At 40.0% G+C, this 27,500-nt stretch overlaps 1 protein-coding gene across 1 annotated transcript; it reads right to left on the reverse strand.

The window, feature by feature from the left end:
- Positions 1-245: 245 nt before the first annotated feature.
- On the reverse strand, positions 246-23,840 carry LOC140319884 (polycystin-1-like protein 2). Its single transcript, XM_072397659.1, has 7 exons — positions 23,418-23,840; positions 22,152-22,310; positions 21,881-22,066; positions 7,709-7,819; positions 6,644-6,791; positions 561-790; positions 246-457 (listed from the first exon to the last, which is right to left on the reverse strand). The coding sequence occupies exons 1-7, from the start codon at positions 23,734-23,736 to the stop codon at positions 246-248; spliced, it is 1,365 nt and encodes a 454-aa protein (XP_072253760.1). The 5' UTR covers positions 23,737-23,840.
- Between the last annotated feature and the right edge of the window lie 3,660 nt (positions 23,841-27,500).

Below are 27,500 nucleotides of genomic sequence, written 5' to 3' on the forward strand. Positions count from 1 at the left end.
CAGTATTAAACAACAGCTTTTTAAACTTGATGTGAAAAAAACACAGGTGATATCCACTGTGTTTGCTGGTTTGCCACCAGTTGGCTGATTAAATGAAAAAGCTGAAAGGTTAAAATTAATTTCTAATTTAAAACAATTTATCTCCTCAAACAGCATTTAAACTGATTATCAGAAAGTTCACATAAAAAAAAACACCAAGAGCCATGCATCATGTTATGTGTGTACTGATAGAGGATAGTAACTGCCTATGTGTGTTGCTGATTTACCTGTAGGTCTCTAGACACCTCAGGGAAAGTGATCATGTTAAATGCAGAAAGAGTGAGGTTGTGGCAGCCCGGCCCGAGCTCCTGCACCATTTCTGTAGTCACTGTGATGTTCAAAGGAATGTTTCCTTGGACCGCAGACATGCCAGCCAACAAATTATCACTTCTTTGGATTCTGTAGACCACATTTGTCCCTAAAGAAAAATGAATAAAGTACACACATCAAAACAGAATGCTTTCAAATAGCCAAATTGAGCAACATGAAATATTCCATATTAAAGTCACCTTTGTACCTACCTGCTTTTACTTCCAGTTGGATTTGAAATGCGCCTTCATATAGGGCTTTGCAGTTGGTTTCACAAAAGGACATGTTTCCAGAATAGCACTTGATGACACCAATCTCTGTAACGGGTTGTTGAATGGTAATAATTTTCTGGGCTTTAATGTGAATGTTACTGCTGGTGCATTCAACAGCCACGACAAACGTATTTTGATGAGTGTATTTGTACACCATGCTGCTCTCCAACCTAGGAAATATAGAAACAAGTGGGAATGAATGAAGTGCTTTGAATGCCATGATATTAAGAAGCGTGACTTCAAAATAAAATAATCTATTAACAAAAAATAAACAAAACTAGAAAAGGTACTGATCTAAGAGTGATAGGGATGGATGATACGAACTACCGTAAATTCCGGACTATAAGCCGTTACTTTTTCCCCAGGCTTTGAGTACCACGACTTATAATACGGTGCGGCTAATATATGTTTTTTTCTTTTTTTTTATGCCGCCAACAACATTTTGCCTCATAACATTAGACCAATAAAAATAATGAATAGTTTTCTAATGAAATCAAACACACTTACGCTACTAAATTATTGTAAATCGGTCATTTGTACTCACCTCAACATGGAAAACAAACAGGCAGTGTTCGAAAAAAAAACAACATTTACACCAAATATATCTAAGTTAAAACCATCGGTGTCACAGGCAGTGTTGGAGAAAAAAACATTTACGTCACGTATTTGTGCGTTACCGATAGGTATTAAAATTAAAACCACCGGTGTTACAGGCACTGTTTGGAAAAAAGCATTTACAGTATGTATTTGTTTATGTTACCATACGCATTTAATTAAAAGTTTAAAAATCTTCACGTCACATCTTTCTGTGTATATATCTCATATTACAATGTGGACACAAGCGGCTTATAATCCGGTGCTGCCTTTACAAGTACAAAATGGATTTTCTTTTTAAAATTAGAGGGTGTGGCTTATATTCAGGTGTGCTCTATAGTCCGGAATTTAAGCCAATATTCTGAGAGCACATCCCTCTTAATTCACCCTTACTGTTTCCATAAAGGCAAAAGAAAAATTTTAAACTTAAATTTTATTAACTACATAACTTCTTATTCTGTTCACCATTTACTTGGCCATTTACTTGACAAAATGTGTCCCTTACTCCAAAATCAGTTTTTCAACCAGCTGCAGCAAAACAATGAAATTCAAATGTATTCAGTTACTGGTAATGACCATGACATGAAATCAGTTCTAATGTAAGCAGCTAGAGATGCATATCTAATTTAGCATGAGCAGTAACAAGCAGTCTGCGGCCAATGCACAGAGCTAAAGAACCAAAACAAATGGATAAATGAGAGAACTGGCTCAAAGTACTATATTTTCATGATTTACCATTCTAGAGTTATCTTAGAATTAATTCTCTGTCACAATAAATCTTTTAAAGGCACTCACAATCACCGAACTATTCTGCTACTTTTTACATTGGCATCTTAACATTTTTTAGTGTTACAATGGTGAGGTTTTGTGCTTTTAAGTCTGCAAAATTTTTTTGTAAAAAAAAAAAAAAAGTGTAAAACAACTAATTCAAATATAGATAAAAGAAATGAAAAAAATTAATAATAAGGATTTGATATACTATGCAGCTGAGAAGAACAAATCAGACACTTGGGGCACGGCTCTCAAGTCTCATGCAATTCAACAAGTTGTCACGCTCACATGCCACAAAAAAGTGTAATATAAATACAAAAGTATAAAAGTTAATATAAAAGTTATATGAACTTGAAGTTTTCCTCTGCTCCGTTTTGTAAACATTTGTACTGATGTGGTGTAGCTTATGTTATTACACTAACTTTTCTCAGCTGATTCTGTGGTCAGAGATTACATCATATACAGAGACAGAAGACACAGAGGAAGAAAATGAGGTGTTCAGTTTACTACATGTAGACTAAATGTTAAATCAAGAGTTAAAACCAGAAATTGTTTTATTGACTGGTTTTAGAGAGGTAACATGGCTGTATGCTGTATGTATCCTGGGGCATCACAATCTGTCATACACCTTGATGATTTACCAGATGTTGATGTTGATTGGGACAGATACCAACATAAATGGATAATCTGAAAACAGCTTTTCAATGTCAATTATCAATTTCAATTATCGACCTATATCCAATCTCCCTTTTTTGTATAAAGTTCTTGAAAAAATAGTTGCGGCTCAACTTTGTGATCATTTGCACAGAAATAATCTGTTTGGATTCATAGTGCATCATAGCACAAAAACAGCACTGGTGAAAGTTACCAATGATCTCCTCTTAGCCTCTGATAGCGGACTTGTCCTGTTGGATCTCAGTGCTGCATTTGATACAGTTGATCACAGCATTCTGTTACAGAGACTTGAACATGTTATTGGGATTAAAGGAACTGCATTAGGCTGGTTTAAGTCATATTTATCTGATAGATTCCAGTTTGTTCTTGTAAATGAAGAATCGTCATCATACACCAGAGTAAGTCATGGAGTTCCTAAGGGTTCTGTGCTTGGACCAATTCTTTTTACTTTACACATGCTTCCATTAGGTAACAATATTAGACAACATGGCATAAATTTCCTTTGCTATGCTGATGATACTCAGCTGTACTTATCTATCTTATCTACTTATCTAAACCAGATGAAACCAATAGGTTGGTCAGACTACAAGCCTGTCTTAAAGACATAAAGACCTGGATGACTCAGAACTTTCTGCTTCTAAATTCAGACAAAACTGAAGTTGTTCTCTTTGGACCTGAGTGCTTCAGAGAGAAATTGTCTAGTTATATAGTTACTCTCGATGGTATTTCCTTTCCATACCGAATTTATCATTTGACTCACATATAAAACAGGTTTCTAGGACTGCCTTCTTTCACCTTTGTAATATTGTTAAAATTAGCAACATCCTGTCTCAGAGTGATGCAGAAAAACCGCTCCATGTATTTGTTACTTCAAGATTGGACTACTGTTATTCTTTATTATTGGGCTGTCCCACATATTCTCTGAAAAGCCTCCAGCTGATCCAAAATGCTGCAGCCAGAGTTCTGATGAGAACTAACAGGAGAGATCATGTTTCTCCAGTTTTAGCTTCTCTTCATGGGCTCCCTGTTAAATTCAGAATAGAATTTAAGATTCTTCTCCTCACATATAAAGCTCTTAATGACCAAGCTCCATCATATCTTAAAGATCTCATTGTAAGGTATTTTCCTAACAGAGCATTTCACTCCCAAACTGCAGGTTTACTTGTTGTTCCCAGAGTTTCTAAAAGCAGAATGGGAGGCAGAGCCTTCAGTTATCAGGCCCCTCTCTGTGGAACCAGCAGACACCCTTTCTACCTTTAAGATTAGGCTTAAAACTTTCCTTTTTCATAAAGCCTATAGTTAAGGATGGCTCAGGTGATCCTGAAACATCCCATAGTTAAGCTGTTATAGGCTACAGACTGCTGGGGGACCTCATCTGTCACACTTTCCTTCACTTTACTCTCTTTTTGGAATTATGTAAAAAGTATGAAATAACTCAAACCACGTTTTAGATTTTAGATTTTAGATTTTTCAAAACAGCCACCCTTTGCTTTTTTTACTGCTTTGCACACTCGTGGCATTCTCTCGATGAGCTTCATGAAGTAGTCACCTGAAATGGTTTTCCAACAGTCTTGAAGGAGTTCCCAAAGATGCTGAGCACTTGTTGGCCCTTTTGGGTCATTGTCCTGTTGAAAAATAAATGATGGTCCAACTAAACACAAACCGGATTTGATGGCATGTCACTGCAGGATGCTGTGGTAGCCATGCTGGTTCAGTGTGCCTTCAACTTTGAATAAATTCCCGACAGTGTCACCAGCAACGTACCCCCACACCATCACACCTCCTCCTCCATGCTTCATGCATGAAGAGACCATCCGTTCACGTTTTCTGCGACACACATTCAAAGTTTTTCAAATAGGGCGGTCAGCTATGTACCAACCTGACTTCTGCACAACACAACTGATGGTTCCAACCCCATTAAGAAGGCAATAAATTCCACGAATGAACCCTGACAAGGAACATCTGTGAAGTGAAAACCATTTCAGGAGACTACATAGTTCCATATGTGTTCATTTATAGTTTTGATGCCTTCAGTGAGAATCTACAATTTAAATAGTCATAAAAATAAAGAAAAAACATTAAATGAGATGCTATACACACCTTCTCATTTGATTATATCAAATGAATATATGTATATATGTATATATATATATTTATATATATATATATATATATATATACAAACAAAGCCATGTTTTTCTTCCTAACCTGTACTAAGTATTGTATTCTCTAATTACAAGTTATAATTAAAATTTTCTGTGAAACAAGTGGAAAACCTAAGGTCAACCTAAGGCAAAATAACAATGTCACAGTCCTGCACAATTTGTTTATGATTTTGGGGTGTTTTTTCCTCTGAGCCGTAAGATGGGTTGGGCAGGCTGTGGATCCTGGAGTCTGGGATCCAGCTCACCTACTGTCACAAATGTTGCTCATCAGCCTCATCATTGGAGCAGCTCTTAGGAACGAGCTTGTGCACCCAGTCTCCATCAGATTGTCTGCTTCTGCGACATTATAATCAGGCCACTTCACAACACTCCTCTGAGTAATGAATGCTGTCATGCTAAAAAAAACAAAAAACGGTCTCCTGTGCTTCATTGCTGGTTAAGAAGTGGCTTACTCACCTGTGCATCCGCCCCGCCTTCTTCGTTAAAGTCAGCTCCAGTAATAGACTCTATTAATTACCTCAGCTGCTTACCTGCCTGCCCGCCCTCCTACAGCTTCAGGGCCCAATGAGGACAGCCAGAGGATCTCCTCAAAGCCTCCCTGATGATTCCAACCAGTAAGCCCAAAGATTCAAATAAATAGAATCATTCTGGACACAGTCCTGGATTATCTTTGGAACCCTTTCTGGAAATAACATACCTCTCTTCTCCTTCAGAGACTCTGAACAGTTTCTAATAAACCAGTTGCATTTTCAACAGCCTCCAATGGACAGAGTCCACATTTCATTAACATAACAGGCTGTGACAAATAAGGAGTTAAACTCAAGTTTCTAAGCTAAAAGTTGATATTTAGTAAACTTCTTGTTAACTCCAGAGAGGAGAGCTACTCCATTTTGCTTGCAAGACAGGTAAATAATTTTTTGGCCCCGAAATTCTTTTTCTTGTGAGCCCCTAAACTGCTAAAACTTTGGATCTGTTTTGGTGACGCAATTAAGGTTTCAACCCTATCACTCCTGACTCTGAAATTCATAATCATCCTCTCCTTGTCCCCATTCTAGTTGTGAAATTATTAGCATAATACCATTATCTCCATATTGTATGAGATTAATTGCTTAAATAAGGTATCTTGGCAAAAAAATGGGCAAAAATTCTGAAGGGCAATGGGTTGGCACTGACATCAGTAATGTAGATTTGTTTTGGACAAAAAACGTCAGTCGGCTAACAACCTGTGTCAACCATGATCACGTTATTGTATACAGTAAATCTGGGTATTTACTATAGGATCTGTGTTTCCCATCTCCCAAATACAGGCTTCTCTATGACAGAATCAATCCACATTTATACCCTTGTGTTCTTTGGAGCTTTGGGGGATGCTACATGTCACTATCTAAACATTCCCTAACATACTGCAAAATAAATTTCATCCAGATTCAGTGATTTTCAGGGCAGAATATAAAGAAGAATACAGGTCAGTGTTGTGCAGGGAATGCAGTGAACCTGCAGTATGTGTACTGGGGAAGCTTCATGGATAAGGGGAAGCAGATGAGCTGGCTGTAGGTGCGCAAACAAGTAAATAAATATAATTTCCTTTTGGGATAAAGTATTGTCAATTTCATGTGAGTGGGAGCTATGGGAATAGAAGACTGGGGACATTCAGTTCGTGGATGATATTACTCAGGATGTCTGGGTGAAATGCTGAGGATGAGACGTGTAACGGCACTTCCATGTGTACAATTTCGACGGATTTTTGTTTTGGATTTTAATATAAACCCACATAGTGAGACAAAAATAAAAAGTCAGTCCATTAACTTTGCTACTCACCCATCTGGACTGTGGAGATGAAAAATATGGCCATCTCCAGTATTTAACATGCAGACAAGGGTTTCCTGAGGCAACTGCGCAAGCCACTTTACTCTGATGATAACGTCATCCGAAACTGCAGACATGTTTTTCATTGATAGTGCGAGCCCTGATGGTGGAGGAGGATGACCAAAAATTACACTAACACCATATGATACTGTACAGCAAATTAAAAATAATAAAAATGCATGACAAAACTACACATATTTTCAAAACAGTGCAGGGGTTACATCAGAATGATTAGATACAAATTTAATTTTTATCCTTTGTGAGCAACAAGTATTGTAATATAACCAGTATAATTTATATTATGATTATTTGGGTAAAATATTGCACTGTTTTTTTATGTTTTGAAGCAAAAATGTTAAGTCAGATAGTAGCCTGAAAGGTACTGCTGTCAAAAGGAAAATAACTAAAAAACAATCAGGCTTTATTGTTTTTGAAAAAAAAGACCCTAACACTAACATAAACAATGGCTTTGTCACATTCAAGAGCCTCGCCAGTGTATGACTGAGTGACAGGGAGGCACTGCAGTAACTAACCTTTTCTCTATGAAAGATAAAAATGAAAAAAAAATTGCAAATCTTGTTTTTTGCTGTTGGATGACATATAAATCTTGTAATTGAACAGTCTAGTGTGTATGTAATAAAGTATGTACTGCACATCTGTATTTATGTATTCTGTAATAAGGTTTAACATTACAGGTAAAATTAAAATAATAATAATTTTTTTAAATGTTTTATTCCACCTCAGCATATGATACAAATAAAATAAGCAAAGCCAGACCCTGATGTGACAAAAAAAATCTGAGTTGACTGTGTTTTATGAAAGAGATTGTTTTGTGTGCGTGTGTTTGTATTTTGAAACGAGGATCTATATGGTACTTTAGAAGCTTTAGCCTTTGAAAAAGGGAAGAAGGGATGCAGACTGGATGAAAGAAAAATAAACAAGTGGAAAATCAGGCATGTCTGTTCTCTGCCGGGTTTCTAAATGTGACTCCTGTGTGTACAAATATTATTGACCTACCTTCTTTGCAGTGGTAGTGAACAGCCAGGTAGCTCCTGGTGGGAGGACACAGTTCACCAAATGACTTCATAACTTCAGCGATCTGGCAGACCTGTCTTCCTTGACAATGAGCTGGGAAACAGACGAGACAACATATTCTGATGACATTATGGGAGAATGGAAAAAGTTTTAACAACAATGTGCCTCTCAAATAGCAATCCTACAAAAACCAATACATTCTCATAGTCACCCCACACTTTAATATAACAATACGGAAAACTTGCACAGGGGAGGTGTTGAGAACATTACAAACGTTAAATGCAACTCAAGTTTTAATGTGAATCAAATACTAGAATATTGGAAAATGCTGAATATGTATGTAACAGGCAGTTAAACGAGAAGGAATTAACAAGAATGTTTCTAGTCAGTTGTGCTGGAGCTTTATGTTATGTCTTTGGATCTTGTAGTGCTAGGTACCTACAAAATGTTAGCTCTCCTATAGCTGCAAGTAGCCATATATGTGTACTATAGTGTACTATAGCTAACAGAGCTATAGTACACGTTTGTTCATTCATTCGTCTTAAAGTATTGGTGAAATTAAGATAGATAATGCCTTATTTAGAGGCTGCATCGTCTTTGCCCTATTCACTGCATTATATGGATATACGCCGATTGCGAGTTATCTAAATAGCTTCAGAAGGATGCCGACTTTCTCCAAACTCTTCTCGGTGAGTAGATAAACGTATTTCATGCCAGAAATAAGGTCTAGGTTTAAAAATACCAGAGTTCCCCTGTAAGCATAATTTCACATTTTGTTCTCTTGGCTCTTTAGTAACAGCAAGTTACAGTGTAATCTACTGGAATGTTTAATTATATGCTGTTTGTTTTACACTGGGGAAAAAAAAACAACTTATTGTATCTACAAAACTCAGATATCAAAATGCTGTCTTCTATCAATTTGGCCGTGTTTCTTTTAACAATGATTCAATTAATGATGATATGGAGGAGAATTAGAATTGTTAGAGAGAGTGAAAGGAGAAGACGTGCTGCTCTTGTAGGACTAGCAAGACGAGTGTTAGCCTACTTTTTACTGCCTTTTTAATTAGAGTAATATACTTTTTTTTAATTCTCTGAATAATAAACTACCCTTCGTCAAACTACAACCCCTACTGGCAAAAATTCCTGAACCTTAGGCAGCTCCTTTATTTCCTGTCTCCCAATATTGGACAAACTGATTAATCCAGTTGTATCTCAGTAGTCACAATGGTCACATTCACTCAGCTTTTAGTCACACGCTGTACTAGCCATCATTAATAAATGGCGAATTAAGCTTTACTTATTAAACAATCTATGTACATTTTCTACATTACTACATTTTAAATATTAATTTAATGTCTGTCTGCCATCCCTTACGCGCAGCCCAGAGAATTTTTGTAAATGCATTATGGGATATCTTGCTCCGGTTAGTGACCATCGGATGCTCACTACATTTCGCAGTGAATTGTGGGATATATTGAGTGCACTATATAGTGAGCATCAAAAATCCCTAAACATTCGGACACCACTACAAAATGGCGTGGCCACTATATAGTGTATTATGTAGTTGGTAGGGAGTGATTTCGGACACAGCCAATGTTTTAGTGACAGAGTGAATTTGATTGCAATTGGATGAGACGTATAAACATATACCATTCCGACACACTATTGGTCCGTATGCGATACATCGCCCCTGCACGTTACAAATTATGTCACACGCAAGCAAATTTCGAAGTAGTGGTTCTATGTAATTGTAGTTTAGGGTCTGACGCACGTATCGAAGCTTCAGTCTTGCGTCACCCTGCCAGGCTCACCTGCTCCATTTTGGATATGTCCCAACCAAGCACCAGCAAGGACGCTGGTAGCTAGGAAGACCAGCCAACTCTTGTACATCCCTGGCCATACCTGGAAGATTTTTTTTTAAATGGCTGGATCCAAAAACAACTCCTTCTAAATGTATTGCAAGATCAGCACAGTAACACGAGCTAATGGCTTTCATAACATTATAGTCTTTATGGCCTTTAGAAAAATTATGTTTTTGGGGGGCAGGTCGTGTAATGCGCTATAGGCCACTGTGGTGCGGTGCCTATATCATTTGATTGCTTTTTTGCTATGCTATGGTTCTCAGCCGGAAGAGGGTGGAATGCTCTCTCGGGGTCGGGAATGAGATCCTTCCCCAAGTGGAGGAGTTCAAATATCTCGGGGTCTGGTTCACGAGTGAGGGACGAATGGAGCGTGAGATTGACGGGCGGATCAGTACGGCGTCTGCAGTGTTGCGGGCTCTGCACCGACCCGTCGTTGTGAAGAAGGAGCTGAGCCAGAAGGTGAAGCTCTCTATTTACTGGTCAGTCTACGTTCCCATCCTCACCTATGGTCACGAGTTGAGGGTAGTGACCGAAAGAACAAGATCGCGAATACAAGCGGCCGAAATTGGTTTCCTCCGCAGGGTGTCTGGGCTCTCCCTTAGAGATAGGGTGAGAAGCTCAGTCATCCGAGAGGGGCTCGGAGTAGAACCGCTGCTCCTCCGCATTGAGAGGAGTCAGATGAGGTGGCTCGGGCATCTGGTTAGGATGCCTCCTGGACGCCTCCCTGGTGAGGTGTTCCAGGCACGTCCCACTGGGAGGAGACCCCGGGGAAGACCCAGGACACGTTGGAGAGACTATGTCTCTTGGTTGGCCTGGGAACGCCTCGGGGTCCCCCCGGAAGAGTTGAAGGAAGTGGCCGGGGACAGGGACATCTGGGTTTCTCTGTTAAAGCTGCTGCCCCTACAACCCGACCCCCAGATAAGCGGTAGATGATGGATGGATGCTTTTTTTTTTCTTTACATTACTTTTAATCTTTAAGTAGTTTTGAAACCAGTACTTTTATACTTCTACTTGAGTAAAAAGCTTGAGTTGATACTTCAACTTCTATAGAAGTCTTTTTAAACTTTAGTATCTATACTTCTACTTGGGTAATGAATGTGAATACTTTTGACACCTCTGGCTAAATCTCCAGCGCCCCACCAGCGTTAAATTTGGTGACGTTGACAGAAAAGTTATTCATAATTTCCCCCTAGCAACCATAACCGGATTGGCTGTTTAGCTGTAGATCAGGGGCTATTTGCCGATAGCCCCATGAGAGAATGATATACTAGGTGCGTTTCCATCAGCCTGTTTAGATGTGCATCGAGAAGTATCGCATCAGAAAATTGTGATGGAAATTCGAATAAAAATCACCTGATTCACACAAATGAAACTACGCTCGCTGGCATTGGATTTTGGTTGATTCGAAAGGGATGGAAACAGCTGTGTTCACATCAAGTCTAACACACTTTCAACCCAAATTCTTCCGGTGTTTGCGAGTCACTCACAAGACAACAAACATGGCTGACAACGGAAGGTTTCTGTGGGCGGAGGAAGAAGTTGTGGCGTTACGGTTACCCTAACTGGGCTGACAGCTCTTGCTACTTGCCCTATTCTTAATAAAGGTTCAAGTCCTCTCTCCATGGTGATACACTGCGGTTCGGGAAGCCGGTAAAACGTTTAGAGGCTGGTTGACATGCCAACCTGCGGAAAACTCACGCGAGTTAGTAGTGTTTACCAAAGACCGTACCTTTGATGGAAACACACATGATTCGAATTCTTTTAATGCGCATTTCCCAATGATTCAAATAACTTTTGGATGGAAACATGACTCCTGTCAGCAGAAAATCACTGTTTAATGAGTGTCAGTTTGTGGAAATGTTGTTTAAATTATCTAAATTGCTTGTAGGCACACACACTATTAAGTAAAACTAACATTGATTTAAAAAAAATAAATAAAATGTTTCCCTTCAACAGCTGGTGGGGCAGAGCCCTCTATGGGCCAGCCACCACTGGAGGGAAAACATGCATACATGCAGAGAACAACCAAACTCCACACAGACAGACCCTAACCAGCATTCAAACCAGGAACAATTTTTTGTGAGGTGACAATGCTAACTACACCCTCATACTAAATTATAACATTAAATACATTTATGCGTCAATGTGTGTGTTAACATAAGCTATTAGCGTTAGTAATGATAATCATAGCAACTCAGGTTTAGAAATGTGTTTACAATGGCCAGTTAGTCAGTATAACAGGTTGACCATGGCTGTCTTTGTGAGAGAAAACTATGATTTATGTATTTCATCCAAACAAAATATACAGTATCAGTCAAAAGTTTGGACAAACCTACTCACTCAATTTGACTGAGTAGGTGTATCCAAACTTTTGAATGATTTTGTGTGTTAGCCTGTGGGGATTCAGGCCCAATTCCAACTCCATCTTCCAGCTCTCAACGAAGGCGCTCGCATTTCTCCTCTTTCCTGTATCTGCCCTCTTCCTTATCTTCCCTGCTTTTTCTACACGTCTTGTCCTGTCCTGTCTCAAATTTCGGTGCCTGTCTCCGCATTGCTCTGAAAACTAAAATCATGGAATTGATCAACTGGTCTCTCAACGCAATTGACAAAATCTTTGCTACAAAAAGCTCGGGCCCAGGGGAACCCACCTGTCCTGATGGAACATTCGCCACTGTGTACATGAGGGACTCATGGGAGCAGTGGAGAGTCGTGTGCCTGGCGATCCTTTCCATTGAGGACATTGAGGATCTTTACCTATTCAGAACCATGATAACGGGCTATCTGCTGATTGGATTAGGCATTGCCCTGGTGTATTGCAAAATTCACGATGTGGTATCACGATGACATCCTGTGAACTGAGCTACTGGTTGAGAGCCAGACATAGCAACTCTCTGGGCTTACTCCCATCCCACGCCTTCAAGTTGTCTTGCCTTTTTATGTGTGAAGCGAGCAAATGTTTGTTTATGTTTTGAGTTCTATGTTGGATGGTGAGCTAATGTTTGCTGTTCTTGATGTTGCTGAGGTTTTTTTTTCCCTGCCCCGCATTGTACTCCACATTAAGTATAGTCTGGTGGCTATGTTTTTGTCCCCCTCTCCTCTCCTCTTGTCTCCGCCCCCCCTGCAACTCTTTAAAAGTTGCAAAATAATTTCTTTATTAATTTTTAAATTGCTTTATACATTTTTAATATTTGAATTTTTTTTTTAAGTGTCAGGGGTTTTGTAATGGCGGACCCAAATGCTGGACTAAAGGAGAGAAGAATGAGGCATGGCTGGTGATGGTCTTGAAGCTTTTAATAAAACTGAGCACAACTGAGGAAAAGGTAAAAATTATATTTGTGGGCGGAGAAGAAGGCTATGAGAAAAAAACAAAACATGGAATGATCCAACAAGGTACAACTGAAAACAAGGGGTAAATATAATGAGGGAGTAAATTAAAAATGAATGACAGTTGAGCCAATGAATAATGGAAACCAGTTGTGACACAGGTAGTACACAGTTTTGTTGTATTTTATACAGTAAATACAACAAAATACACATTGGGGGGAAATGCTCTACAAACAAACCAAAGTAAAGCCAGAACATGATTTGCATTCTACCATGTAGATCAGGGGTGTCAAACTCAAATACACAGTGGGCCAAAATGAAAAACTCAGACAAAGTCGCAGGCCATCCTTGATATTTACTGAAAAAATGTCTAAAATTGAGGAAATTTTTCCTTCTCTTCAGATATAACGATGAACCTTTTCATATTACATTAGATTCAACTTTATTGTCACCACCTGCTGCAGTCTTTTGCGTTCTGCAACAGAGCAGCTCCCAATACCATACTGTGACACAGTTGGTGAGGATGCTCTCGATCACACAGTGGTAAAAGTTCTCAGAGAAGGATGGTTCTTCTTCAGTGTCCTCAGGAAGCTGGTGAACTGTATTTACCAGGCTGGAGGTGTTGGTGGTACAGGGCAGGTCCTCCGAGATGTGGGTCCCCACAAACTTGAAGGTGGAGACTTGCTCTACAGCCATCCCGTTGATGTGGATGGGATCATGCGTGCCTCTTCTCTTCTTACTGAAGTCCACAATGAGCTCCTTGGTTTTTCTGGTGTTAAGGAGTAGGTTATTGTCTGAGCACCATGTGGCCAGGCGCTGTACCTCTTCCCTGTAGGCTGCCTCATTGTTGCTGATGATGCCCATCCCTTAGGTGTCATCTGCAAACTTGATGATGGAGTTGGATCCATGTACAGTTCTGTAGTCGTGGGTGAAGAGGGAGTAGAGGAAAGGACTCAACACACAGCTTTGTGGCACACTGGTGTTGAGTGTGACAGTGGTGGAGCAGGTGCGGCCTGACCTCACATGCTGTGGTCTGTTGGTCAAAGAGTCCATGATCCAGTTGTAGAGGGAGGTGCTAGTGGCCTCATATACAAAGACTTGTGTGGATTTCCTATTGAAACATGATGTATGCTCAAACCAAAATGCCTTCCCACGCACAAAAATATCCGATGTAAGAATCTGTACGTACACATGAATCCAATCCATGCTACTTTCTGCAGTGGAGGCCCGCAAAAATGTGCTTTTTGGTATGCTGTCCTACAGCAGCAAACGTAAGAGGTGTGGGTGGAAGAGTCTGTGCGAGGCTGTCAATACTGTGGGGTCTGAGAAGCGCACACAAGCAGGTCAGCACAACTATGGGTGACACTGCTCTCTCAGGAGTGGTGGGAGAACATGTGAGTGACTCTGATTACCCCAAGGTAAATATCTATGTATTTGTGTAACTCACAACAAACGTGTTCATACAGTAGCTAGTGCAGAAGTGTGCCGGGGAAAAGGTGAGGCTGATTAAGACATTTCACACTTTACGCACAGGGTTATTAACATTTGCACACAAAGACAATTTGGGCTTGTTAGAAAGATCTATAACCAGATAGTTTAACCAGCAAAAAAACAGCAAGTTACTAACTTTAACCACCAACCAATGATGCTGTGACGATGGGATAGAAATTGGGGGCGCATATGCTCAAGGCACATCACAGGGAATAATGTTAGGACAATTACACGAATAAAGTCACTCACCAAGAAGCCATCCATCACGCACAGTGCCATCTCTGGCTGAGATGCGGATAATTTCGTCCCACTTGGCTGGCATGGCTCGACTCAGAGTCGACTGGCACAATCCCAATTGGTTGGCCAGATCCCTCTGGAATGCCCCAGTTGCTAGAAACCCCAGTGTGGTCATCACGTGGTTCCTCGCTGTTGCGCTCCAACACCAGCCACAGCTCTGTGCACAGTGCCAGGAGTATTGCCCTCAAAAGAGTCTGGGGTCAGAGTTGGAGAAGTGACCATCTATCTTCAGCTTGTAGCAGCGCTTGGCCTTCTTGATGCCCCTCCTCAGGTCTGCTCTGGATGTGCTTAAGGCCTGTGCATCTCCTGTTCTGAAGGCAGTGTTTCGGGCCTTCAGCAGGAGCCACAATTCCTTGTTCATCCATGGCTTCTGGTTGGGGTATGTGGTTATCTGCTTCTCTGTCGTGGCGTCATATATGATGGTGGCAATGTAATCTATAACAGAGGAGGCATAGATGTCAATGTCCATGTGTGAGCCATAGTTGGCCTGGGAAGCAAACATACTCCAGTCCACGTGTTGAAACCTGTCCTGAAGTACAGAGTCTGTCCCCGCTTGATAGTCCTCACTGTTGGCCTGACACAGTTGATGAGGGGTGAGTATTTTGGTGTGAAGAACAAAGAGATGTGATCTGACTGTCCAAGGTGGGGGAGGGGGGTCGCGGTGTAAGCAGCAGCCATGTTTGTGTAGACATGGTCCAAAGTTTTGTTTCCTCTGGTGTGTCAGGAAACGTGCCGGTGGAATTTGGGGAGCACAGTCTTTAAGTTTGAGTGATTAAAGTCACTCGCAAAGTCACTCTGGATGATCAATCTATTGTTTACTAATGGCCGAATGAAGTTCATTCATTGCAAGCTTGGCATTAGCATCCGGTGAAACATAGGTAGCTGTGATGATGGTGCATGTGAATTCCCATGGCAGATAGAAAGGTCTACACTTAACCATGAGAAACTCTAGGTTGGCTGAGCAATGACTTCCAAGAGTAACTGAGTTAATACACCAAACTTTGTTGACATAGATGCACAAACCTCCGCCTCAGGTCTTGCCAGAGTCATCAGTTGATCTATCCGCTCAATGATCGTGGCGTCCGGCTAGCTCAATAGCACTATCCGGAATGCCGCCATATAGCCATGTTTTGGTGAGAATCATGACATTACAATCCAAAAGTCTCTTACTGTGGGTGAGTCGTAGTCATATCTGGTCTATCTTGTTCACCAAAGATCCCACATTAGCGAGGAAAATGCTGGGTAAACAGAGCCGGTGTGGTGTTCTGGAGATCTCAGGGATGAGTAGGAGATTGCTGATAAGAGTGTCTGGGAAACACAATCCAATATCCAAAAGCTCATATTTGGAGTAGGATGTGAAAGCACAACTGTTTTGACCAAACAGACCCGAGATGAGCAAGAAATACACTGTAAAATAGCGAAAACTGGGGAGACACTGGGCCTCGCACCACCATCTCTTTCAGATGTATATGGAAACAAACTGTTTTGCTTAAACAGTGAATCTGGAACAAGCAAAGCTTAATACTATAAATATGTGACATCACATGTCAAATAAAAGACACACATTCAATTTTTTAAATTGTAGCCTTCTGAGTTAGATGCCAATGGTAACCTTTTTTTACAGGCTATCATTTATAGTAATAAATAATATTTTTTGTGAACAGATATTCTGCTTCCCACCTGTCAAGAAAGCTCCTGTTTTCCACCTTTCGTTTGGCCATTTTTAGGAAGGGTGGCCCGATGCGACTGGTAGCAGGAGGTCGCTAATGAATGTCAACAGAGGCGGGGGCGCTTGTGAGTCCTGATTTAAGCACCAACGCACCAACAGAGCATTCTGGAATTTGTAGTATTAGCAGTGCATACGCTGTCTACTGGTGGGCCAGCTGTAATAGACATTTTGTATTATCTTGCGGGCCAAATATAATTACACTGTGGCCAAGATTTTGAAATCTATGATGTAGAGTATGTGGTTCTTTTAGGGATTAAATTGTAGTGATTTTCTAACCATCAAAATGCCCCCTCCCTTCCCAGCACCTCAGTCAACAAATGGGAATTGGGGACTGGGCCTTAGTCCTTAGGTAAGGGCGCAAGCTTTTAATCCTTGCAGTCTAGCAGGGAGAAACTGAGAACAAGATGAGTTAGAATACCTACAATGAGTCAGCATATGGCATGATAAAAGGTTTTCAACATAGTCTTACTCAAAGTTTCAGCAAAGGCAGGCTGGTCATCAGTACTAACAGGACTTTTTGCAGTGGGCTGATGAACATTTGGGCTGATAGTAATACAGTTTTAAAATATTGTGGTTTTTCCCACAGTAGAGTGATGAATGGCAGGGGTGGGTAAATAGAGGGGGGACAGGGAAGGGATAAGACTGGAAGGAGAGGCGGGCAGTGACAGAGCTTTTTGCATTCAGTGTAGTGCAACAACTTTTGGGATCGTTCGCAGTCAGTTAGGGCTGCCGGCGACGAAGATAGTCAGATAGGTGGTTAGTTGTTCCGGTGTGAGGAGGGGTCTGACACAAAGTCAGACCCGGGGGTGGTGGTGGTGGTGGGTTGTCTTTGCCGATTAAGTGAACTGTTTTTCCTTTAGAATAGGCCTATTGGTGTATTTTACAGGCATGTTTGAACTGTCTGGAGAGGGGGAGAGTTATAAATTGAGAGAGCAGGATGGTTTAATGAATTCCATGGAAATATTAACTGTCCTGTGGGGGTGGAAGGGTTTTTTATCAGCTGGATCTCTCCCCAGTTTTAAGTTGTTTTGCTACATGTTTAATAAAGATTATTCATTCTAACGACTGTCTCCCATGATTGTTTAAGGCCTATGACTTTGAGACAAGGATCCTTGTCAGTAGCAAAACCCAAACATTTCTGACAATATGAGGGAAAAATGCAATTCAAACTCTACTGGCATGATATGCTACGGAACAAACAACTAAAATGGGATGTCTAACAGTTGAGGGATTAAAAAATGCTTGAGGAAGTTGCGTGTGTTTCAAAATACCAGACTATTCTTCTGGTGCTGCTGCTACTTCTGTTGTGTGGATGGTAATGAGGACCCTGCCTGACTACTGATGACATTTGTGAGACAGACAGAACGATCCCTGGAGTAAGACCCAGCAGAGCCCCTGAAAGACCCGGCATATCACCCATCACTGCATAATGTTTCAATAAAGAAAAATGAGTCAGTGGGTGGAGAGCTACTAGCCTGTTTCTGCAGCAATAAAAATAAATATGTTACTACAAGTAAAAACTTGTCAGATTATATATTTACCATTTCTTTTATTATTGCTCTCACTCTCATTGGTTTAGGCAGTATGATTTCACTTCATGTCTAGCAGGCACCTATGAACTGATAGGTTCAAACTTTGTCAGATCAAAGATCTATTAACATTTAAATCTCAGATGGCTGGTCTGCAATTACAGGCAGGCTTTTCTATGTATTTATTTAATTTACTCTTGGGCTCAGGTGAGATGATTACATGAGAAGAGCTAGACAGGTGTTTCTAAATTTGACAATACATTTTAATCGCTCATGTTGCAATTTCTGCACTCACATGAAAAAGTATTTAGAGACGCCACCACAAGGCCGCTGTATAGCGCTTTTCTAGTCTAGCTGACCACTCAAAGCGCTTCACTACATGCCGCATTCACCCCACTCACATAAATTCATACAGCACATCTTAAGATATAACTACGTTCTTTCACATTCATACCCCCAATGATACACTGGGGGAGCAACGTGGGGTTCAGTGTCTTGCCCAAGGACGCTTCGACATGTATCCTGGGGAAGCCAGAGTCGAACCACTGACCTTCCGATTGGTGGGCAACTGCTCTTCCTCCTGAGCTACAGCCACCCATAGGAAGTGTGTACAGGAAGGGCTGACAGGGAACAAATTCACAAGCATGTCATTGCACCAGTCTGTCCCGAGGTCTCAGTGAAATTTGTAAAGTGGCCATGACTTCTTAATACTACGCTGATGACATTCAGCTACAGTTTTCTTTTAACCCCAACAGAATTGATGGTCTGAATGTGCTGCATGATTGTTTGTCAACTATTAAGGTCTGGCTGTCCAACAATTTCCTTCAGTTAAATACCAGAAAAACTGAGGTTCTCATTATTGGGCCAGACAGTTGTATTTCTGCTGTGAAAGACTACGTTGGATCTATATGCACCAATGTATGTTCCTCCCTGAGAAATTTGGGCATTATCTTTGATCAGCATATGACCTTTGACAAACACATTCATTCTTTGTCTCGCATTTGTTTCTTCCAACTCAGAAACATTTCCAAACTGAGAACCATGGTGTCGCAGGCCGAGCTAGAATTGATAATTCATGTGTTTGTGTTATCTCGGCTGGACTACTGCAACGCCATATTCACATATCTCAGCAAGGCAGCTATTAACCGTTTGCAGTTAGTGCAAAATGCTGCGGCCAGGCTGTTGACTAAATCTAGGCAGAGTTGCCTTATAACGCCTGTCCTGGCCTCGCTGCACTGGATTCTGGTTAGTTTTAGGATTCATTTTAAAGTCTTGATTTTAACTTTTAGAGCGCTTCATGGTCAGGCACCAGATTACGTGTCTGAACTTCTTCGCCCTCATGTCCCAAGCAGGTCTCTCAGGTCTGCCAACCTGGGTCTTCTGGTTGTGCCTTGAACCAGGTGCATAACCAGAGGAGACAGAGCCTTCCAGTCTGTTGCACCCAGGCTGTGGAATAGTCTTCCTCAGGACCTGACAGACTTAGCTACCGTGGACATTTTTAAAAAACATCTTAAAATATACCTGTTCAGGCTGGCTTTTAAGGAGTCGTTGTGTTATTTTGACTGTTTCTGTCTGTTGGTTTTGTCTTTGTATTTATTTTATTTGTGTGTGTACCTGTTTCATGATTTTAACTAGACACCTTGACAGTGCTATGTGAAGCACTTTGTGAGTTTTTTCCTCTGTGAAAAGTGCTATATAAATAAATTTTACTTACTTACACTATGTGGTGGAGTTACAGTACATAATATGAGTTTACATGACTTACATGAGCTGATTATTCATAGACTTGATTCCCAAGGTGACAAGCCCTTTCTTCAAAGACTGAACCATTTCCAAGGACTGTGGTAACAGCGGCAAACATTGGTCATTGGTGTTAGCGTCAGTGCCACACAGCTAAGCTTAGGGTATCCTTTGTCCTGAAAGTGTTGAGATGCTTTTTCTACGGTTTTGTGATGTTAATGTTTAAACAGGTTACTTTTAGTCAAGTTGATGTTAGTTGTGATCTTGCATGCAACCTAACCATCCTCCTTTTGATTAAAGATGCCTTTAACATAAGTCGTACACTAACATTTCAAGTCTTTGTTAGCCACAACTGGAAACAGTTTGGATCAGGGATTTGAATGTCCTGCCCTGCGTCTCTCTGTCATGCTGTAGCATGTCTCCTATTCAGTTTCACATGCTGGTAAATCTGCTTATACAGACTAAGAGCCCAGAAATCTCCAGTTAACATGTGGGCTATATGTCCACCATTGTTGTAGTAGCTTCTCTGGCTAGCACATAACTCTCTAAGAACATTGTCAGAGTCGCCATCTTGTACCTTCACCGGCACATGATCACAGCTGCCATTTATTCATTGTCCTTCTCTTTTCTAATACACACACACACTAATTAAAAAAATTTCCCCCACTGTGGGACGAATAAAGGAATTCTTATTGTTATTCTTATTGGTCTGTCTTCCATTGCTTGTTTCTGTATGCACATCCACATAAATATCCACTTCTCGTCTACAATATTTATTCCTGCCATCTTGTTTATATTTCCGGTCATATCATTCTGTACATATCCCACCTCAATTGTATATATTTTTTTCAAAGACAACTTCTTTTTTACTTGTCTCTGCTACGTTAACTTTTATTTAATGTTCAGTGGCGCTGTTACACTAGGTGAAATTCCTGTGTACGTTGTACATTTGGCAAATAAAGAGATTCTGATCTGTTTATTTTGTACATAGTATTATAGTATCTCAGCAGTGGGTCAAGTTAGACTCCCCTGGCCACCTCACAACATGACACTGATGAGCAACAAAAGTGCATCTGAGCCAGCTTGAAGGCATCTGTGAAAAAACCCATTAATAATCCTTAACCTAGTCAAATAACATAAACAAATAAAAAATGCTTGCTTAAAACAATCAATGAGACCATACAATAATACCAAATTTAAGGGTGGTTGTGACTCAGGAGAAAGAGCGGCTGTTTACATGTCAGTGGTTTGATCCCTGGCTTCCACAGTCAATATGTAGACATTTCTTAGGTAAGACGCTTTATCCCACATTGCACCTGTTGTGTAAGTGTGTATATAAGTTAGTCTTGGTCTACGAAGTGCTGCATGAACATGTGGGTGAATAGGAAAATGCGGCTTGTGGTGTAAAGTATATAAGTGCAGTCCATTTATCTATTTACAAATGTAGAATCAAATTCCAGTATCCAGGCTGAAAGTCATATAATAGAGGCTCCATCTGTATCCTGAATGCAGACTTTTGTTGCTCTTTATATTGTCTAAATCTAAAGCTCTTTGAGTGGTCAGTTAGACTAGAAAAGCACTATACAAGTACAGTCCATTTACCATTTAAATTGAATGAGGTCATTTGAGTGACCAACCCTGCTGACTGGCTTTCCATTTGTATTACTATTGTCATTTACAAATGTATTTTGCTCAGGTAAACTGTGAGACTAAATGTATTCAATATGAACACATTTAGAAAATGAATGAATAGATACTCTGCTTTTGTCAGTTAATACATGAGTCAATATTTAAACTGAATGGATGGAAAACATATATGCTTCCTAAAGGTGATGCATCTGTGTTTTCTTCTCAAAAATATCCCAATGGGCCATTAGTACTTTCAAAGGAAAGTCAACAGCGAGACATAGAGTTCTTTTGTCTTATCTGGCAAACATTGCATTTCAAGGTGGATTGAATTTCATCATTTTTCCATCAGAACCTTTTTGAGGCATGATTGTTTTCCTACTTCTGAGTTCAGCAGAATACATGGGTTGATGATTATTGTACAGATAAAATAAGCAAGCTCTTGTTTTCTTTACGATATAATATACTGTAACTTCACATGGAAATGATGACAACAAGATTAATAACAATATATTAATTAAATTTCTTGAGCCTGCAGTGTTAAATTTTTTTTTACCTTTAATGGAGTCAACCACATCAATCCAGCCACACTCATCTTTTGTGGACGTTAGAGAAGAGAACCTGGATCGACAGAAATTAATATTCTTGCGTCCATAGAAGCCACCGTCTATGATTAACATTTGACCAGAACTGCACTGGAGAGTGGTGTTATGACCTGAACACACAATTCTTCTCCCTGACGCTGAGACGAAAATAAAAGCAATTCAGAGGTTATTCAAAGTGAATTTCTGTGTGCTTTTGCTTAGCGTCTGACTCAGAATACATACCAAATTGGCAGATAAAATGCATTTTTTTGTTACAGTTTCCTGTGGCCTTCCATTGGAAGCCTGAGTTTCTCACTATGTTTGCACATGCTGCACCTGGCTGTGGGCTGCTCAGCCACTTTGAATAGGTCACAGGTGAACCATCCAGCCAAGACAGAAGACCTAAGGAAGGAACAAGCGGTTGTTTAACATATACGAGATACAGATTACAAACATGCTGGTAAAAGTCTGTGAGCCTCTAGGATTAACAGTTAATCAAACGTTTTCAATCAGTGGGAAGGCAGTTGGGTGCTCCATTTCATTTAAAAACCAGAGATGTGAGCCGAGTCTGACTTTCACAAACTTAAAATGTTTTTTGGAAGTGTAACAAGCACACAGGAGACTTCAGAGAAAGAATGGTCAAAGCTCATTAGTTAGGAAAAGGTAAAAAAAAAAGAAAGAAAAACATCTCTAAAAAGTTGAGACTTCATCAATCCACAGTCAGAAAGACTGAGAAATTTAGGACCACAGTAACCCTCCCCTTGAGTGGTCGAACAAAGAAGATCACTTCAAGTGCAAGACTTCTGTCTGTGACGTCTCAAAGGAATCTAGTTTCTTGGAAGCAGTCAGGTGCTGTGCACGACAGGGCTATCAGAGGAGAGCAAACGCACTCCCTGAATAATTTTGCTGGCAGTCTGTAGTTTTCTGTAGATGATGTGTACACACCAGAAAAATGTATTGTTAAAAAATTAGACCAACGCAGAACCTTTTGGTTCTACACGAGAGGTATGTTTGAAGAAAAATAAAAAAAAGCAGCATTCCAGCAACAGCCTTGAGGCATCTGTGAGATATCATTATTTGGGTCTGCTTTCCTGCATCAGGGCTAAAGCAGTTTGTCATCACTGAAGAAGTGATGAATTCTAAACAACAATGCTGAGACATCTTTTCATTTTTGGAGGGAAATAGAAGAAATAGAATATTTAATGTACTGGATGAGTGGGAAATTCAACCGGCCAAAACACAACATTTACATTCAGCAAACAAATGAGGACAGAAACTAGAGCTCAGAAAGTATATTTTTTACCTCCAGTAATGTGTGTTAATAAGAAAAATATTACCAAAGTACATTGACTTATTTGTCAATGCACTTTGGTAATATATATATTTTTCATTTACTAAAAGGGTATAAATCATGTAAAAAGGCAAAGAAAATAATAGGTGTCAGTACTTTTGTCTATCTGCTTTAAAAGAAATGAGCATGTGCAGTTGTCCACTTCTATGCCTTCTTACCTTCAACATTACCAGAATTTTGCTGGTTTGAAGAGGAAGATGGTGCCAGTCCAAGCCACATGTCATTTTCAGAGTCCAGGTGTCTCTCAAGGAAATACTGAGCGTCTTTATTGGGGATAAATGCAAGATGTCCTCCACGCTCCTCGCACCAATGCTGAGCACTGTAAAAAGAGAGCTCCAGGCCAACAAACTCAAAGCAAGAGCTTCTAAAGGCCCTCTGGTACCATGGACAGGTAGCTGTAATCTCTTTCTTATTTTCAGCAGAAGACTGACAGTTGAGTGTCAACAAAATCAGTATGTGCAGAATTGCCGTGCACATCTTTTCTGCTCTCACCTTAAAAAACAAAAGTTGGTCTCTCTGATTCTCTTTTTGACTTCCTGGAGAGTTCACAGGAACGCTAATGTTGTCTTACACTCACCCCAGTGACTTTCTGCTTTTGAATGGGCCTGACAGGAACCTGACAGGTTTTTGTTTGCTTATCCAACACTCAGTCACTCAAAGACCAATGAGTGCTTTGCCTTTGCACACACTAACAGAGACAAAAGAAAAAGAGTTTCAGCCAGATGGCAGCGGCGTGTGAGGTTAGATTTTAGTTGTAATTTTAAAAGGTCTACAGTGTGAGTCTGCGGGCTAGCTAACTTTATTATTAACAGTCTTTTAACATTTCTAAACCTGTATTTATAAATAACTATGTACTGTTTTTTTTTTTTTACAGCCAACCTTAATAGTATACATGTTTTGTAATACCTACATCTAACAAATCAGAAGTGACGGAGATGTAGTAAGAACCTTTGAAAATGTTGGCTCAAAGTGGAATCTGTTGTATGACAGTTTGCAAATTTAACACTACTGGCCACCCCTTTCTACACCCTTTGTTTTGTTGATGTTAAAAGTAGCAAACATGAATCTTTCACATTACATTTACATAATGCAAATTGTAGGAATATCATGACTGAAAGCAAATAAAAAATATGTGGCACTTTGGAGCTCTGATATAGTAGTGATTTGACAAATTTTGAACCTTTGATTGTGAAGCTTCTACGTACAGCGCTGTGGCCTAACGTAGCTATTCCACACTCTGGAAGGAGACTATTTTTATTCACTTAATCACTGTTTTGGTTTACTTTCACTGCTCCAGTTATGATGATTAATAGATGCAGCCACCAGTCTTCTTTTCTCTGCCCACAGTTTAGCTGGTGCACATTCTGGAGCATTAAGAAGCTCAGGAAATAACCAAGACTACCTTTCCTCTCACGAATGGTTGGCCCAAGGATGTATGATCCGGTCACTGATAATCACACTCAATATTATTAAATACCACAAAGTCAGCAGTTCTGGGGGCACTTTTAAATGACGATCAAAATTTACAGCTATGAACTGACTATTCTTGCCCTTGAGGCCACTATGTATTGTCTATGGTAAGCATGTCACTATCACTAATTTCCAGCTCTCTCCACCTTCTCCCATTTAGGTTGTTTTTCTACATCTTAATATTGCACTTGGTTGTTCTAAAAAGTCATAAATAAATAAATAAAAATCACCTCATACCCATGTGGTACACACATCAAAAAGAGAAATCTGACAAACTGATGCAGTGTTGACAGTTTTCCTGATGTGATGTGAATCGGAAAAGGAGACAACAGGATGAATATGCCGCTGAAAGCACCTCCTGTGGTGTCTCGAGTATAACACTTGTTTGGATCGATTGCACTAAAGGCAGTAATGCACTGCTTTAATGGTATAATTGACTGCACAGCGGGTCTGAATTTAACCAGATAACAAAGAAAGTGGTGCTCCTGGCTGGAGATTCCAACTATATAGTTTTGTTGCTGCTAATAGATCAAAGATGATCAGCAACTATGCACATACAAATACAATATGCTGGGAAACCAGAACATTCTCAGGGCGCATTGAAGATAAACTGTGACTTACCTTTGTGTTATTCACCACAAAGTGACTGCCTCTAATAAGTATACATAAATACTATGTGCTAACATGAACTACATAGCAAGTTAAACGATCTATTCTGGAGAAAAAAAAATTCTATGATGTCACTTTTCATCTGCGCAGCTACTTGGCCTGCAGAAGAAGCCAGTTATAATTACTGTTGCTCTTCCTTTCTCCCCACCCCATTTCTCAATCCACTCGTCACTGTGAATCTCAAACAGAAATGTGCGCATGTACCTGCCATTCCACTATCCTCGACTACATAAATAATGGGTTTTAATTGTGGATCTCTGACTTAAAACATTGTTTTTGGTGACTGAGTGCACTGTGGACTAAAATAATGTGTTTACATCCTGGACATGAGTTAGCAGCAGTTGTTGGTACCTGCAGCCATGTATCAAAAAATTATCAAAAATATATTTGCCTTTCTTAGGAAAAAACAAGGGGGTAGCTATGTTGTTAGGATGAAATATATATATAGACTCTAAATTGTCCCTTGGAGTAAGTGTGGATGGTTGTGTGTCTCATTTGCCTCTGTGTGGCCCTGTGATGGACCTGTCCAGGGTGTACCCTGCCTCTCGCCCATTGACAACTGGGATAGACTCGACCCAAAACCTAACTATAAATAAACTGATTATTTTTTAAATCATTTTTACTTTCCTGCTGTAAGATAACCCTGAAATGATCATTTCACTAAACTATTTGGAATCTAGTCTCATACTATGAAGCAATTAATAAATTATTGTCAATTTTAAATAACTAATTTAAGCATTTATTCAAGCTGTTGTAGCTTCAACACAGTTGAGAGATCAAACGTAATTTAGACACTTCTGTAGAGGATCTGTGGTGTCTAAAGCTCAATATATTAAATATATAGCCTAAATATATTTTTATTCACAAGTCCTCCAACTGAAACAACTATATAGATTGCTTGTTCCTACCCTTTAATATACATCTAAGTGTCATGAGTTTGCAATATTCTTTAATGACAAAGTTCAAGGTATTAAAAATGCAATAATTGGGTTAGTTCTGCTGGACCTGAGTGCTGCCTTTTACACAGTTGACCATGCAATCTTATTGCAGAGGTTAGAAGACTGGGTGGGAATCCCTGGTAGCTTTAAACTGGTTCAAGTCCTATCTCAATTCAATTCAATTCAATTTTATTTTATTTATATAGCGCCAAATTACAACAATTGTCATCTCAAGGCACTTAAATAATATTGTCCAATTCAAGCCAATTGGAATTCAATTCATTGCAATCATAATCCAATTCATTCATATAGAGCCAATTCAAAAGATAATATCCTAGCTAAGGAAACCAACAGATTGCACCAAAACTTGTCTTCAGTCCAATCTCCCGTCCTGAGCGTGCCTGAGGCGACTGTGGAAAGGAACGACTCCCTTTTAACAGGAAGAAACCTCTGGAAGAACCAGACTCAAGAAGGGTGGCCATCCGCCTCGACCAGCTGGGGTTTGAGAAGACAGAAAAGGGGGAAAGGGGGGACACCATTCAATGGATACCTGTTGGAACAGGGAAACACAAGTTAATAACCACAATAATGTCACATGTACATAATATCATTTCAGAAATTAAACAGGGGGAAAAAGAGAGCAAAGTGAGGAAAGGTGTGACAGATGAGGTCCCCCAGCAGTCTAAGCCTATAGCAGCTTAACTATGGGATGTTTCAGGATTACTTGAGCCATCCCTAACTATAAGCTTATCAAAAAGGAAAGTTTTAAGCCTAATCTTAAAAGTGGAAAGGGTGTCTGCTTCCCGGACATTTCTCCTCCTCCATTGGGACTGTAGTTTTTATGAAATTGCCCCTTGTCCATGAGGCCCCCCCCCATATCCATCATATTCCAGATACCGGTGCATTCTAATGTGGTGATGTGGTTACAGAAGAATCAGGCTTAAAAATAGTAAAGACTGCTTTCTGCGGTGGTCTGCTTGGGGAGCTGGTTCAGTGGAGTCACCTTGTCTCCACACTTTACATTTTGGGTCATCATCTTCATCCATGCCTCCATACCTGACCTTAAAGGGGAACTCCGGTATTTTTTAAACCTAGACCTTATTTCTGGCATGAAATACGTTTGTCTACTCTCCGAGAACAGTTTGGCAAAAGTCGGCGTCCTTC

The sequence above is a fragment of the Leuresthes tenuis genome, unplaced genomic scaffold (assembly GCF_036924035.1).
Source record: "Leuresthes tenuis unplaced genomic scaffold, fLeuTen1.0.hap1 SCAF_12, whole genome shotgun sequence".
Taxonomy (NCBI): domain Eukaryota; kingdom Metazoa; phylum Chordata; class Actinopteri; order Atheriniformes; family Atherinopsidae; genus Leuresthes; species Leuresthes tenuis.

What these genes read in the sequence shown, in the direction of transcription:
- LOC140319884 (XM_072397659.1), bottom strand. Translation starts at nt 23,736, where the DNA reads ATGTGCACGGCAATTCTGCACATACTGATTTTGTTGACACTCAACTGT. An exon ending in GCATTTTATCTGCCAATTTG is followed by an intron (nt 22,067 to 22,151) that starts GTATGTATTCTG and finishes TTTTCGTCTCAG; the next exon opens with CGTCAGGGAGAAGAATTGTG. An exon ending in TCACTACCACTGCAAAGAAG is followed by an intron (nt 6,792 to 7,708) that starts GTAGGTCAATAA and finishes CTCCACCATCAG; the next exon opens with GGCTCGCACTATCAATGAAA.